General features: G+C 36.1%; 1 protein-coding gene across 7 annotated transcripts in view; it reads right to left on the reverse strand.

Moving 5' to 3' along the window:
- Positions 1-14,700, reverse strand: part of RFC1 (replication factor C subunit 1) — a 97,031-nt gene that overhangs the window by 64,693 nt on the left and 17,638 nt on the right. For 5 of the 7 annotated variants that reach the window (XR_011969551.1, XR_011969552.1, XM_072620507.1 and 2 more), the window contains 3 exons: positions 13,378-13,506; positions 11,599-11,674; positions 9,681-9,803 (listed from right to left, as the gene is read on the reverse strand). Coding sequence is in view for 5 of the 7 variants with exons in the window: in XM_072620506.1 (XP_072476607.1) it covers positions 9,681-9,803; positions 11,599-11,674; positions 13,378-13,506 (328 nt within the window). In the remaining 2 variants the exon portion in view is untranslated. Of the gene's footprint in view, positions 1-9,680; positions 9,804-11,401; positions 11,503-11,598; positions 11,675-13,377; positions 13,507-14,700 lie in introns of all 7 variants that reach the window. The other 2 variants (XM_072620509.1, XM_072620508.1) reach the window with 1 other exon arrangement.

A 14,700-nucleotide genomic window follows, 5' to 3' on the forward strand; every position in this document is an offset into this window, starting at 1 on the left:
ATATCCAAAAGAAAAGTTGTAAAAAAAGAAGCCAATTTTAATAATAACATAACATTCACTTCTTGCATATGAAAACTAGAAAGGAAGGAAGATATCAGCTTGCTAGGTTACTTACTACATACACTATATGACCCTTGGCAAATTAATTAACTTCTCTGGCCTCAGTTCTACTGTAGAATGGGGCTAAAAATAGCACCTATTTCACTGGACTGAGATCACAGTGATTTCAATAAATTGAAATAGAACAAATAAAGCATTTTGCAAACTATAAAGCACTAGATGTAACTAGTTAATATTAGGGAAGCCCAGAACACCTCCTTCCCCCACACCCCAGTAGGACTTAGAAATGTATAATTGAAGAAGAAATAAGAATGATCTACTCACTCCAGAGATCCACAGAGATCTGTGGAACCTTGCAGAGACTATGAAACAAGACAAGTGAGGATAGATAGAAAGCACAGCCCAGGGCAAGCCCAGAGAACTCCAGGTGGCAGAAGAAAGGCCCTAGGCAAAGACTAGCCTGGAGTATGAAGCCCATGGCTATAAGAACCCAGCATAAGCAGGAGTTTCAGATACATCAAAGTCCAGCAACAGTGGTCCAAGTCTAGAAAAGAAAAAAAGCCCTAGGAAAAGGCCAGACATGGTAGGAGCCAAGTACTCTCAGAGACCAATGGTAAGAAGAGAGTCTCCAGGAAGAACCTAGCACCCAAGCAGCCTGGAATTCTGAAAGAAAGGCTCTAGACTTACCCACCATGTTTGTACCAGGCAAGTCCTATACACAACATTCAGTTGTGAAGTTTGATACAGAGACCTTCTGACCTATAATACTGAGGCCGATGAGATGAGAAAAACAAAGAAACAAAGAAAATTCTAACTACCATGAGGTAACTGGTGTAAACCCTGAGGAAGATAGCAACCCCACTAGTCCAGAATGCTTTGGAAATTAAAAAAAAAAGGCCCAGACACACAGAGACTGCAGATATACCCAGAAAAAACAAGAGATACAAAATGGAATACCCAGGGAAGAAAAAATGACAGAAAGACATGGAATTAGTACCTGAGAGCAGAAGATGGAAAACTTCTCCCAAGAACTAAATGCCATGAACATTAGAATGGATCAGAAATAATTCAAAAGACAAGAAATATTAAAATTATTTCAAACAAAATATTGCAGAGGAGGGGATGGACTAAATACTGTATTTAAAACAACTGATCTGGAAAACAGGTCAAAGAGAAATAATCTAAGAATTATCAAACAATATGAAAATCATGAACCAAAAAATAAATACCCAATTACCACATTTCAGGAAATTATAAGTGAAAATTGCCCTAAAATCTTAGAACCAGAAGGCAAAGTGAAAACAAAAGAATATACTGGTCACCTCCTGAAACTCCAAAATTAAAACTCCTAGGAAAAAAAATACTATAAGCAGTCAAAAAGAAAGAGTTCAAGTACCAGGTGGTCACAGTAAGGCTCACACAAGACTTAGCAGCTGTTACTTAAAAGGTGAGTGAAGCTTAAAATATTACAAAAGGCAAAAGCTTTAAACAAGAGAGCAGCTATCCAACAAAACTAAACATAATCCTACGAAGCAAAAGTGAACTTTTAATGGAATATCATTCCTGGTGAAAAGGAAGAACTGAGTAGATATTCTGAAATGAAAATACAGATGGCAAGAAAAACACAAAAAGCTACACTATATTTGTTTACTCAGAAGGGAATATATGGGGATGACCTGCCTACAAGTCAGTAGGGGGATAACAAATGTCTTCTCAGAACCCTAGTATCTTTATGGGTCACAAAGAAAGCAAAAAATTATAGTGAGTCTATGGGTAACTTTGTCCTGTTTTGGTGATCTTGAGAAAAGATAAAAGTAAGAGAGACAAGTAACTACACTGAGGAAAAGACAGGAGAGGGAAATCACTATGGCGTAATAGAGGTACATACAATGAAGAGTATATTATTATGAAATAAGTGGGAGAAATGGGCATCCCATGAACCTTACTTTCATCTGGACCAGAAAGAAGAAGACTGAAAACAATATACACACACATAAAAACAAATTACATTCAAAAGAGTTTAGGAGAGGAGTTGGGGTAGACCAGAGGAAGGGTAGGTCAAGTAAAGCATCATAAGCAAAACAAATTACAATGTTGGAAACAAAAACAGAAAGAGGTAATTAAAAGGAAGAAAGCAAAAACTTGGGATAAGGAAAGGACAAGTGGAAAAGAAGAGTTGCAACTGGGTAGAAATAGGTCATTTGCGGATTAAATGCATTTAGCAAATACTCTGCTACTACTTTCTTATTTGTGAAGAGTAGGAAATAGCAAAGAGGGGAAAAAAACAAAATAACAGGAAGGAGAGAAATATGCATTTAGAAATAATAACCCTAAATGTGAATGGGATGAACTCATCTATAAAATGGAAAAGGAAAGCAGAATGGATTAGAAAACAGAATCCAATAAAATGCTGTTTACAAGAATCACAAAGATTCACATAAAATTAAAGTTGGAGGCTAGAGCAAAGTGCTTCAGATAAACTCAAAAAACCAAGAGTAGCCACCATGATTTCAGATTAGGCTACCATAAATTGAAAGATAAGAAAAAGAAAGATGCAAGGACATTACATTACACATAAAGGTACTATCAATCAAGAATCATTAACAATGCTTAATATATAGACACCAAAACAGCAACAGCATCTGAATATCTGAAGGAAGAATTAAATCAAGTAGGTGTAGAAATAGAGAATACAATCATAAAGGTAGATACTAATTTATGCTTTTCAGATGTAATCAAATTTAAGAACAGATAAACAAGAAATTTAAGGACCTGAATAGGTCTTTAGAAAACTCAAAGGAGATAGATTTTTGGCAATTACTGACTAGGAACAGGAAGCAATTAATCCAAATACAGTACTAGATAAACTGCTTGCAAAGATACAGAAAGGAAAAAAAGAAAAAAAAAAACAACCTTCCACTCACTTTCTATAAATAGAAATATGGTCTTGATAACTGAACCTGGGAGAAACATAGCAAAGAAAGAAAACTATAAACTACTATCACCAATGTACACTGATGCAAAAATTTTAAAATATAAATTAGGAAGTGAGGCACAACAGCATGTTAAAAATATTATAGTTGGTTAATAAAAGTGCCTTATTACAGTGTTGTGATAAGTACAGAGGATACAAAGAGAATTAACAGGCTCTGCTCTCAAGGAGCTCATGAGCTGATGGAGGCAATACGCAAAAAATCTATGTACAAAGAAGCTATAAACAAATTAAACTAGAAATAATAAACAGAGAAAGCATTCAAATTAAGGAGGATCAGGAAAGATTTCCTGTGGAATTTTTGCTGGAACTTAAAGAAAGCCAGAGAAATCAGGAGGTAGAAATGAGGAGGGAGAACATTCCATGCATGTGGGACAGTCAATAAAAATGCCTAGAATCAGGAGATGGAATTGCTTCTTCAAGGATGGCAAGGAAACGAGTATAACTGGATCACAGAGTACAAAGGGCTGAGGAGGGGAAGGAAAATGTAAGAAGACTGCAAAGGAAGGAAGGTGAAGGCAAGTTATGGAGGCTTTGAAAGTCAAACAAAGGATTTCATATTTGATCCTGGCAGTGATAAAGAGGCTTCAGATTTATTTGGGTAGGAGGGTGACACAATTGGACAAATCTGCATTTTAAGAAATAACAGGGGGGGCGGAGCCAAGATGGTGGAGTAGAAAGACGCACATACACATAGCTCCGAACCCACAACCCATAGAACATCTGTAAAAAGGAACTCATGGCGAATTCTGGTGCAACAGAGGCCATAGAACAGTGGAGCGAAGGAGATTTCTGTTCCAGAGGGACCTGCAAACCTCTCGCAAAGGTTTGCGCTGCGGACTGGGCACCGCAGACGAGGAGCCCAGCACAGCCCTGCTGCGCCCGCGGCACCGAGAGGAGATCCGAGCGGGCTTCAGAGACGGAATCTCCAGCAGCCCTGCGGGTCCCTCCACCAACAGGTGACAGGGGTCGGTGAGAGGGTCTCTTTGGCAGGTCGAGAGGGCAGCGGGGTGCCCCCATAACTCAGGCCCCCTCGGGAGGCAGCGGGCAAACCGTGGCTCCCCAAGCAGGCAGGAGCCTGGATCCATTGTTGAAGATCTGTGCATAAACCCGCTGAGGGAACTGAGCCCAAGAGGCGGCCCTGCCCCCACCTGAGCATCTGAATTTAATCTCACACTGAATAGCAGCCCTGCCCCCACCCAAAGCCCTGAGGCCGGGAAGCAGCATTTGAATCTCAGACCCCAAGGTCTGGCTGGGAGGATCAGGAGGCGAGGTGAGTGTGAGGAGAATATTCAGAGGTCAAGTCACTGGCTGGGAAAATGCCCAGAAAAGGGAAAAGAAATAAGACTATAGAAGGTTACTTTCGTGGTGAACAGGCATTTCCTCCCTTCCTTTCTGATGAGGAAGAACAATGCTTACCATCAGGCAAAGACATAGAAGTCAAGGCCTCTGTATCCCAGCCCACCCAATGGGCTCAGGCCATGGAAGAGCTCAAAAAAGAATTTTGAAAATCAAGTTAGAGAGGTGGAGGAAAAGCTGGGAAGAGAAATGAGAGACATGCAGTCAAAGCATGAACAGCAGGTCAGCTCCCTGCTAAAGGAGACCCAAAAAAATGCTGAAGAAAATAACACCTTGAAAAATAGGCTAACTCAATTGGCAAAAGAGGTTCAAGAAGCCAATGAGGAGAAGAATGTTTTCAAAAGCAGAATTAGCCAAATGGAAAAGGAGATTCAAAAGCTCACTGAAGAAAATAGTTCTTTCAAAATTAGAATGGAACACCTGGAGGCTAATGACTTTATGAGAAACCAAGAAATCACAAAACAAAACCAAAAGAATGAAAAAATGGAAGATCATGTGAAATATCTCATTGGAAAAACAACTGACCTGGAAAATAGATCCAGGAGAGACAATTTAAAAATTTAAAAATTATGGGACTACCTGAAAGCCATGATCAAAAAAAGAGCCTAGACATCATCTTTCATGAAATTATCAAGCACTGAGATTCTAGAACCAGATGGCAAAATAAATATTCAAGGAATCCACAGAACACCGCCTGAAAGAGATCCAAAAAGAGAAACTCCTAGGAACATTGTGGCCAAATTCCACAGTTCCCTGGTCAAGGAGAAAATATTGCAAGCAGCTAGAAAGAAACAATTCAAGTACTGTGGAAATACAATCAGGATAACACAAGATCTAGCAGCTTCTACATTAAGGGATCGAAGGGCATGGAATAGGATATTCCAGAAGTCAAAGGAACTACGACTAAAACCAAGAATCACCTACCCAGCAAAACTGAGTATAATACTTCAGGGGAAAAATTGGTCTTTCAATGAAATAGAGGACTTTCAAGCATTCTTGATGAAAAGACCAGAGCTGAAAAGAAAATTTGACTTTCAAACACAAGAATGAAGAGAAGCATGAAAAGGTGAACAGCAAAGAGAAGTCATAAGGGACTTACTAAAGTTGAACTGTTTACATTCCTACATGGAAAGACAATATTTGTAACTCTTGAAACTTTTCAGTATCTGGGTACTGGGTAGGATTACACACGCACACATGCACGCACACACACACACACACACACACACACACACACACACACACACACACAGAGACAGAGTGCACAGAGTGAATTGAAGAGGATGGAATCGTATCTTAAAAAAATGAAATCAAGCAGTGAGAGAGAAATATATTGGGAGGAGAAAGGGAGAAATGGAATGGGGCAAATTATCTCTCATAAAAGAGGCAAGCAAAAGATTTATTAGTGGAGGGATAAAGAGGGGAGGTGAGAGAAAAACATGAAGTTTACTCTCATCACATTCCACTAAAGGAAGGAATAAAATGCACACTCATTTTGGTATCAAAACCTATCTTACAATACAGGAAAGTGGGCGATAAGGGGATAAGCAGGGTGGGGGGGGGATGGAAAGGAGGGCATGGGAAGGAGGGAGCAATTTGAGGTCGACATTCATGGGGAGGGACAGGATCAAAAGAGAATAGAAGTAATGGGGGACAGGATAGGATGGAGGGAAATATAGTTAGTCTTATACAACACAACTATTATGGAAGTCATTTGCAAAACTACACAGATTTGGCCTATATTGAATTGCTTGCCTTCCAAAGGGAAGGGGTAGGGAGGGAGGGAGGTAAAGAAGTTCGAACTCAAAGTGTTAGGAACAACTGTTGAGTAATGTTCTTGCCACTAGGAAAAAAGAAATACAGGTAAAGGGGTACAGAAAGTTATCTGGCCCTACAGGACAAAAGAGAAGATGGAGACAAGGGCAGAGAGGGATGATAGAAGAGAGGGCAGATTGGTGATAGGGGCAATCAGAATGCTTGGTGTTTGGGGGGGGGGGGGATAAAAGGGGAGAAAATTTGGAACCCAAAATTTTGTTAAAATGAATGTTAAATAAATAAATTTAAAAAAATAATATAAAATAAAAAAAAATAGAAACAACAGCCAAGTAGAGTATGAACTGGAATGTAGAAAGACTTACAATTAGGCAGACCAACCAGTAGACTACTATAACAGTCCAAGAATGTGGTAATGAGGGCCTGCATTACGTTGGTGGCAATATCAGAGGAAAGAAGGGATGATCCGTGAGGGATGTTATAAAGGTAATATTGAGAACCCTTTGGTAATAGATTGGATATAGAGGATGAGAAATTGTGAGGAGTTGATGATGATACCTAGGCTTAAAGTCTGGGAGACTGGGAAGATGGTGAAGCCCTTGATAGGAACAGAGAAGTTTAGAATGGGGAAAGTTCGGGCAAAAGATGAACTCAGTTTTGAACAGATTGAATTTAATATGTCTACGGGACATCCAGTTCAAGATATTCAAAAGGCAGTTGGGAGATTAGAGACTGGAGGTCAGCAGAGCAGTCAGAACTGGATAAGAAGTTTTGAGACTCCTCAGCATAGAACTGATAACTAAATTCAAGGAAATTGATGAGATCAAGTTAAATAACGTAAAGGGAGAAAAAAAGAGGGCCCAGGACAGAGTCCTGTGGAACATTCATATGATCCAATCAGGTTTATATCAGGAATGCAGGGTTGGTTGGTTCAACATACAGAAGGTGATAAATATAAAGTTAATAATACGGATAATAAAAACCATATGACTACAGAATATATGCTGAAAAGGCTTTTGACAAAATCCAACACTCATTTCTACTAAAAATTCTTGAAATTATAAGGATGAAAAGACTTTTCCTTAATATAATAAACAATTGCTAACAAAATCCAGAATAAACATTGTAAGTAATAGAAAAGAATTAGGAGTCTTTCTGGTAAGATCAAAGCTGAAGCCAAGATGCCCATTATCACTACTACTATTTAACATAACTCTAGAAATGCTAGCTCTTATAAAACTGTCTTAAAGAATAAGAAAAGGAAAAGAAATTGAGTGAATAAGCATTGACAATAATGAAATAATCACTTTTTGCAGATATAGTGGTGGAGAAAAAGCTAGAATGATTTAAAAAATTAATTGAAATAATAGTTACAGCAAAGATGCAACATGTACAATAAATCCACACAAATCATCGGTATATACAAAATCCAGCGGGAAAACCTAGGAAAAATGTCTATTCAAAATAATCATAGTAGCTATAAAATATTTGGGAGTGTCTCACCGAGAGAGCACCTAAAACTATATGTATCCAACTATAAAACACTCTTTGAAGACCTAAATAATTGGAGAAGCATTAATTGGTCACGGGTGTGTCAAGCCAATGCAATCAAAAAAACAATACTACCTAAATTAATGTACCTATTCAGTGCATTACCCAACTAAGAAATATTTTCTAGAGTTAGAAAAAAATAATAATGAAATTTATATGGAGGAACAAATAATCAGGAACCTTAAGGATAATGATGAAAAAAAAATGAGAAGAGAGTCTTATTAGTGCCAAATCTCAAACTGTAATACAAAAGAGTAATTAAAAGACTTTGGTATTAGTTCAAAAATAGAGGGGTAAATCAGTGGAACCAATTATGCATGCAACTTGCAAGCAATAGTAGTATTGTGTTTGATAAACCCAAAAATCTCAGTTACAGTGAGTAAATACAGGCTTTTTACAAAAACTCTGGAAAAACTGCACATCTGTCTCACAGACATTAGTATTTTTAAAAGTTTTTGCACAAATCTAATATTGCTAAAATTAGAAGAGAAGGGAAATAATTTTTAAAAAAAACTTGCATCAAGCTCTCTAATAAAGGAGGGGAGGGAGAAAAGGAGTAAAGATAATTTGGAACTCAAAAATCTTATAAAAGTGAATATTGAAAACTATATTTACATGATTGGAAAAAATAAAATACTATTAAGGGGGATTAAAAATATTTTAACAATTAAGCTATTATTTTTGCCAGGACATTCACACTCCAATTCTCTCCCACTCCTCTCTTGCCCTCTTCCTCTTTATTGGCTTTTTTCCAGTACTCTATGTGTCTATAAATAAAATGTGCAACAAACATCAGTATCTCAGGGAAAAAAATTTACCACAATTTTAGACAATATTTAAATTCTATTCAAGATTTAATTTTACATGAACTAAGTAGTTTTCAAAGGAAGAAATCCAAGCTATCAATAAGCAACTCTGAGGTGTCACTTCATGTATGTCATACTGGCAAAAATAACAAAAGAGGTAAATGAAAGATACAGGACATGCTGTGGGAAAACAAGTACATTAATCCACTGTTGTTAGAGCTGAGAACTGACTGAGTCATTCTGAAAAGAAATATGGAACTATGCCAAAAAGTTAACAAACATGCTCTACCAGGCCAACATCCCAAAGAGTCAAAGAAAGAGGAAAAGTGTGTACAGCACACAAAAAAATTTATAGCACCTCTTTTCATGGTACACAAAAACTGGAAACTAAGAGGGTATCTAAATAAATATGGCACATGAATGAAATAGAATATCACAGTGACATAAGAAATGATAAAAAGGATAGTTTCAGAGGAACTTGGGGAAATCACCATGATCTGATGGCAGAATGAGGTAAACAGAATTATGAGAATAAAAACATAAAATGACAGCATTATAATGATTAAGCAACTTTGTAAGACTTTAGAAATCTGCTCAATTCAATGCTAAACAACAAGTCTGGGGAAACAAAGATGAAACACATCACTCACCCTTGCCAGAGAGGATGAACTTGAAACGCACACATTTTTGGCCATGGACAACGTGGAAATTTGTTTTACTTGGACTATTCCTATTTATGAGGAAGGTTTTATTTTGTTGGGTTTTTTAAAATGTTGATCAAGTGGAAGATGAGGTGTAGTGGGAGGAATAGAATATAAAATGCATATAAAAACATAATTTTTTAAACTAAAAGTCTTCCTATAATAGGACAACTTTGATTATATAATCAAAGAAAACAGTCAGGGGCCATTGCTTATAATTGTGGTAACTATCTCAAGGCAAAGAAAAAAGACTGTGCTAACTGGCAAGGTAGTTCCTGCACCTTTGCCTATAGAGGGAGTGATGAACTGCCTCAAAGTATGTCTTCAAAAATCTTTCTCCTTAAATTTGAAGTGTTATATTTCTATAGTATGAGGAAGCTCAAACATCTAACACAAATGAATTTATTGTGAATCATTAAATACTGTCAACATCATTACCTGTTTCTGAAACATATGTAACAGGATCCTGCCTTGGAATTTTCTGAGGCTTAGAAGACATAGGCAACTTCTCTGATTGGTCTTGAGCATTTTTTACCTGCACTGTCTCTTCTGGCTCTGAGTCTGCATTTGAGATAAAAGTACATTTATTAAATATATAGTTTTTAACATGTTAAATCATTTAAAACATATTTCCATATCAATTATTTTGTGGAAAACTCAAAAAAAAGTCTGTATTCATCACAAGTCCTTTGGGATTATCTTGAATCATTGAATATACAGGTTTTTTAAGTATTTAGTGCATAAAAGTTTTATTAAAAGCATTTCCTGAAAAAAAAAATTTCTATAATGGAAATGTTTGCTAGTCTTCAATGATCATCAAATCCCATGCCCTTTTCTCAATCCTTATTCTCTGCTATTTCTATACCATCAGACACTATTATTCCTTACTTCTTTATATCATTCACTTCTTTGGCTTTCATGACACTTCAGTTTCATCTGTCTTCTCTGATAATCTAATTCCCCATCCCCCCACTCTTCACCAGGGCTCTGTCCTCCATCTTCTTTTTGCCATATATAGTCTGTCCCTTGAGGACCTTATCACCTGCCACTGCTTCAACTATCACCTTTATCTGGATAGAATGCTGGATCTTAAGTTAGAAAGACCCAAATTTAAATTTGGCATCAATTAATTACTGGTTGAATGCCCCTGACTGGGGAAGTCATAACCTCAGTCTGCTTCAGTTTCTTCACCTGTAAAATGGGGACAATAATAGCACCTACTTCTCAGGGTTACTGTAAGAACAGTATTTCTAAAGCACTTTACAAACCTTAGAGCATCATATAAATTCTAGTTATTGTATGAATGATATCAAATCTTATCTTCATCCTCATCATTCAGATGAAGATTTCTAGTGCCTGGATAATTCAAACTATATGCCCACCACAAACTCAAATTCAACTGAACCAAAAAAAAAAAAATCTATCACATTTTCTCCTTCGTAACTTCTCTACATTAATTAACATAACTATTGTCTCAGTCATTCAAGCTAAATACTTTGAAAAGTCAAAGATGACCTTTGATTTCCCAATAAATGACCTATTTTACCTTAGCAGTCTCTCACAAATCCATACCTCACCCTTGTCAATACATAGATTTTATAGGATTTGAAGATGGAAGGGAACTTAAAAATCATTTAATCCAGCTCCATAATTTTACAGATTGAAAACACTGACGCATGAGGTTAAACAAATAAAAAGCAGCAGATATGAAATTAAAAACTCAGCTAATCTGATTCAAAATCCAATCCTTTCCCTACTGTATCACAATTCTTTACCCCTGCTACAAAACTAGTTCAAGTTCTTATCCTCACAATTGTGAATGTATTCCTGGGTTCAGTTTAGATTAGAACTTTCTTCTTTCTCCTGTCATTATCATTTGGATTACAATATATCTTGTTACATATTCTTTTAAAACCCAAAGCACATACCAATGTTAGGCCCAATGAAATCACACAAATACTTAATTGCCTGAATGGTGCCTTTTGAATGTCTATCAAAGTCCTAAAGATCCATAAAATCTTTAGGTCTCCCTTGAATTTTAACTACTCACACTAGATTGTTCATCACTTCCCCACAGCGGGAAAAGGTAAAACTACTACCAAAGAGCTCTGCTGTTATTGTAACATAAAATATGTAAGCAAAAATCCAAGTTGTGTTACCTTAAAAAAATCTTTTCTAAGATAATGCCAGTGATTTCCATTACCTCCATTAGCAAACCATGACTCAAATTATTTTTATTTCAAGATGAGGATGCTGCATCCTTCAAAGAAGCAAAAAAATTACTTTTATAACTAAATTTATGTGACAAGGAATGCAAACTACTTTAAAAGTCTTGATTGCTCCTCAAAATAATTACCTGAATCATAGATAATTCTCTTTTTCTTGTTTGCATGCTTTCGTTTTACATCATCTTCTTTGGAAGAAGTTTTCACCTACAAGTGACATACAATTAACCAAGCTAGTAGCTATAAAAGGTTAAATGGGAGATGAGACAGAGCTAGAAAAGAGATAGCTGTATTACTATTTAATTTTTTTTCCCAAACATTGCCAAGGGGAAACTTACAATAGTAGCAGTAATTACAGACTAAGTCAAGTACTTCCTTGAAACACCCCCCTCTCCCAAAAAAAAGTAAGGGCAGAAGCATCAAGTAAGAAAGCATAAGCCCTCCAGGAGGCAATGCTTACTCATGTGATTAATTTATTGAGGATAGGATTATCTATAACTTTATAAAATTACTCCAGTTTTTTCAAGTTGCATTTAAATATTCAAAAAGATACCATTTTGATTGGGTGTAGAAAAAGACAAAGAAAGCCAACAATCACTTTAATTCATAAATGCTAAAAAGTGTACTACTTTACCTAACAACCTGACAAAAACATAACAGCTATATAGCAAGAAAAAGATAAAAATGGGATTTCTCTCTCCTCTCATCTTCTCTCTTACTAGGTCAGAGAAGAACATACCTAAAATCAAGATACAGTTCTATGTCATGAATAGGGGCACTAGTCAGTCAATGAGCATCTATTTAAGCACCTTGACTTAAGACTCTGTGCTAAGCAACAGGGATACAAAAAGAGGTAAAAGACAATTCCAGTCATCAAGGGCCTCTTGATCTAATGGGAGGAGACAACAAGCAAACAAACATGCACAAATAAACTACATACAGGAAAAACAGAAACTAAGGGAAAGAATTATAATTAAGAGGAGTTGTGAAAAGCTTTTTGTAGGAGATGGAAGTTTAAATGGGACATGAAGCAAGTCAGGAGGCAAAAATAATAAGGGAGAATATTCCAGGCATGGGAGAATATTCCAGGCATTGCAGAATAACCGGAGAAAATGCCCAGAACTAATTCTAGCCGAGGTGACCAATACTCTTAACAGCTAAAAGTGATACACTTAAACATCAGCAAGTCATAAACAAAAGCATACCAAGCTAGAGAGTGAAAAACATAAAGAACACAAAGAAATTTAAAGAGACATACAAAATAACAGATTTTTTTTTAAAGTAGAAGCAACAGAATAAAAAAACTGATTTCAACAAGAAAAATAAATAGCAAAATTCGTAATAAATATGGACATCAAGGCTATCTTGATGAAATTCAAGTACATATTTATTTGTTACAGAAAGAATTACTTGCAATCATTTTTTACTCAACTACTATGAGGATTTGAATTCTTTTAGTTTGGTTTTCGTTTTGGTAAATAGTTTTATCTGGGGAAAATTCATTAATTATTTTTTGTTTGAAAAAAGCCCACATCAATTTGAAATATGGTAGACTGCTTTAATTATAAGTATTAAAGAATAATCTGCCTCTTCTTGAACTTTAAGTAAATATTATAAGTGGTCTAGGTGGCATAGTGGATATAGCACTGGACCTGTAGTCAGGAAGACCTGAGCTCAAATCCAGTCAAACCAATAGCTGTGTGGTTCTGTTTGCCTCAGTTTCCTCATCTGTAAAATAGAGATAATAAAAGCACCTCACAAGATTGCTGTGAGGATAAAATGAGATAATAATTGCAAAGCACTTAATGTAGTGCCAAAATGTTAGCTAGTATTAATATCAACCAAACTTGGGAAGTTAGTTTAGCATCTCTGTTTACATAACAATTTAAAACATTATTTGGAAAACTGACCTTGATCTCCTTTGTTCCTTTTTTCACTTTTGAAGTTCCTTCAACAGTCTTTGTATTCTCATTCTTTTTTACTGCTTCATTAACAAGTTTCTTTCCACTTGGAACAACCCCAAAGAATTTCCGGATATCCTGAAATTTTAAATATACATTTATGAAATAATTCTCTCAGACTTCAAGTGCACAATATGCCAATTTCAAATACAACAAAAACACATATTTAAATGGTGTTTACCCCATTAGCCTATTCTGTTGCTATATAACTACCTAGGTTCTATTTGTCAAAAATGACCAGTAAAAAATTTAAGACAAATTCCATTCCCAGAAGTTAAAATTTATGCTAATCCTCAGGATTTAGCAAAAACAGCTAAATAAAATGCTTGTTAGTCACAGCACAATTATAATGCAACTAACCCAAGAAGTATCTGTTGAGCAATTATATCTTGTGCAAAATCATCTACGAGGAGAAAACTAAACAATCAAAAAACATTAAGCTGAGGGACATGGTTTACTCTTAAGAGTAAACATCTAGGACACCGGTGATCTAAAGTCTTGAAAATATTTTTCCTACAAACTATCTTCCAAAACCTGAAAGAAAAATTTCCTTTTTTTATTTCTTTTGTTTGTTTTCGGGGCAATTGGGGTTAAGTGACTTGCCCAGGGTCACACAGCTAGCAAGTGTTAAGTGTCTGAGGTCCCATTTGAACTCAGGTCCTCCTGATTCCAGGTCAGTGCTCTATCCACTTCGCCACCTTAGCTACCCACCCTTACCATTTACCAATTAAAGCATTCCATAGCCAATGCACAATCCTTAACTAAAACTGAGTTCCTACCTAAATCCATGACCTACATTGAACTGAACTGTACAGCAACAAAAATAACAAAGCACATAGAGTGTACGAAGTTTAAATAGGCAGTTCAAAGAATCTGTATCAAAGTAACCTAGTTCAAGCACTGGCTCTGCAACAACCTTGGAAAAGTCACTTAATGTCCCTGGTTTCCTCCAAAGAATTCTACATCTAGGACCTCAGGTGTCTGAGAAACACAAAATGCAGATAAAACAGTAACTAGTTTCAAGAAGTTAACAAGCCATTGTGGGGAATTATTTGTACTATAATTTACAATAAATATACTCATGCTTCTCTCCAACAAATTCTTTTCTTTTCTATCCTTTGAAATTTTAGTTTCCTAATTTCTCTATTACTTCCACATTATAGTATAGCTTCCTCACTGAAATCTCTAGTACATGTGCCATAAGCCATTTTCTTCTACAAGTAATTTCCAATCTACTTTCTTATTTGTTCCAAAATTCAAAAGCTCAATGGC

The sequence above is a fragment of the Notamacropus eugenii genome, chromosome 6 (assembly GCF_028372415.1).
Source record: "Notamacropus eugenii isolate mMacEug1 chromosome 6, mMacEug1.pri_v2, whole genome shotgun sequence".
Taxonomy (NCBI): domain Eukaryota; kingdom Metazoa; phylum Chordata; class Mammalia; order Diprotodontia; family Macropodidae; genus Notamacropus; species Notamacropus eugenii.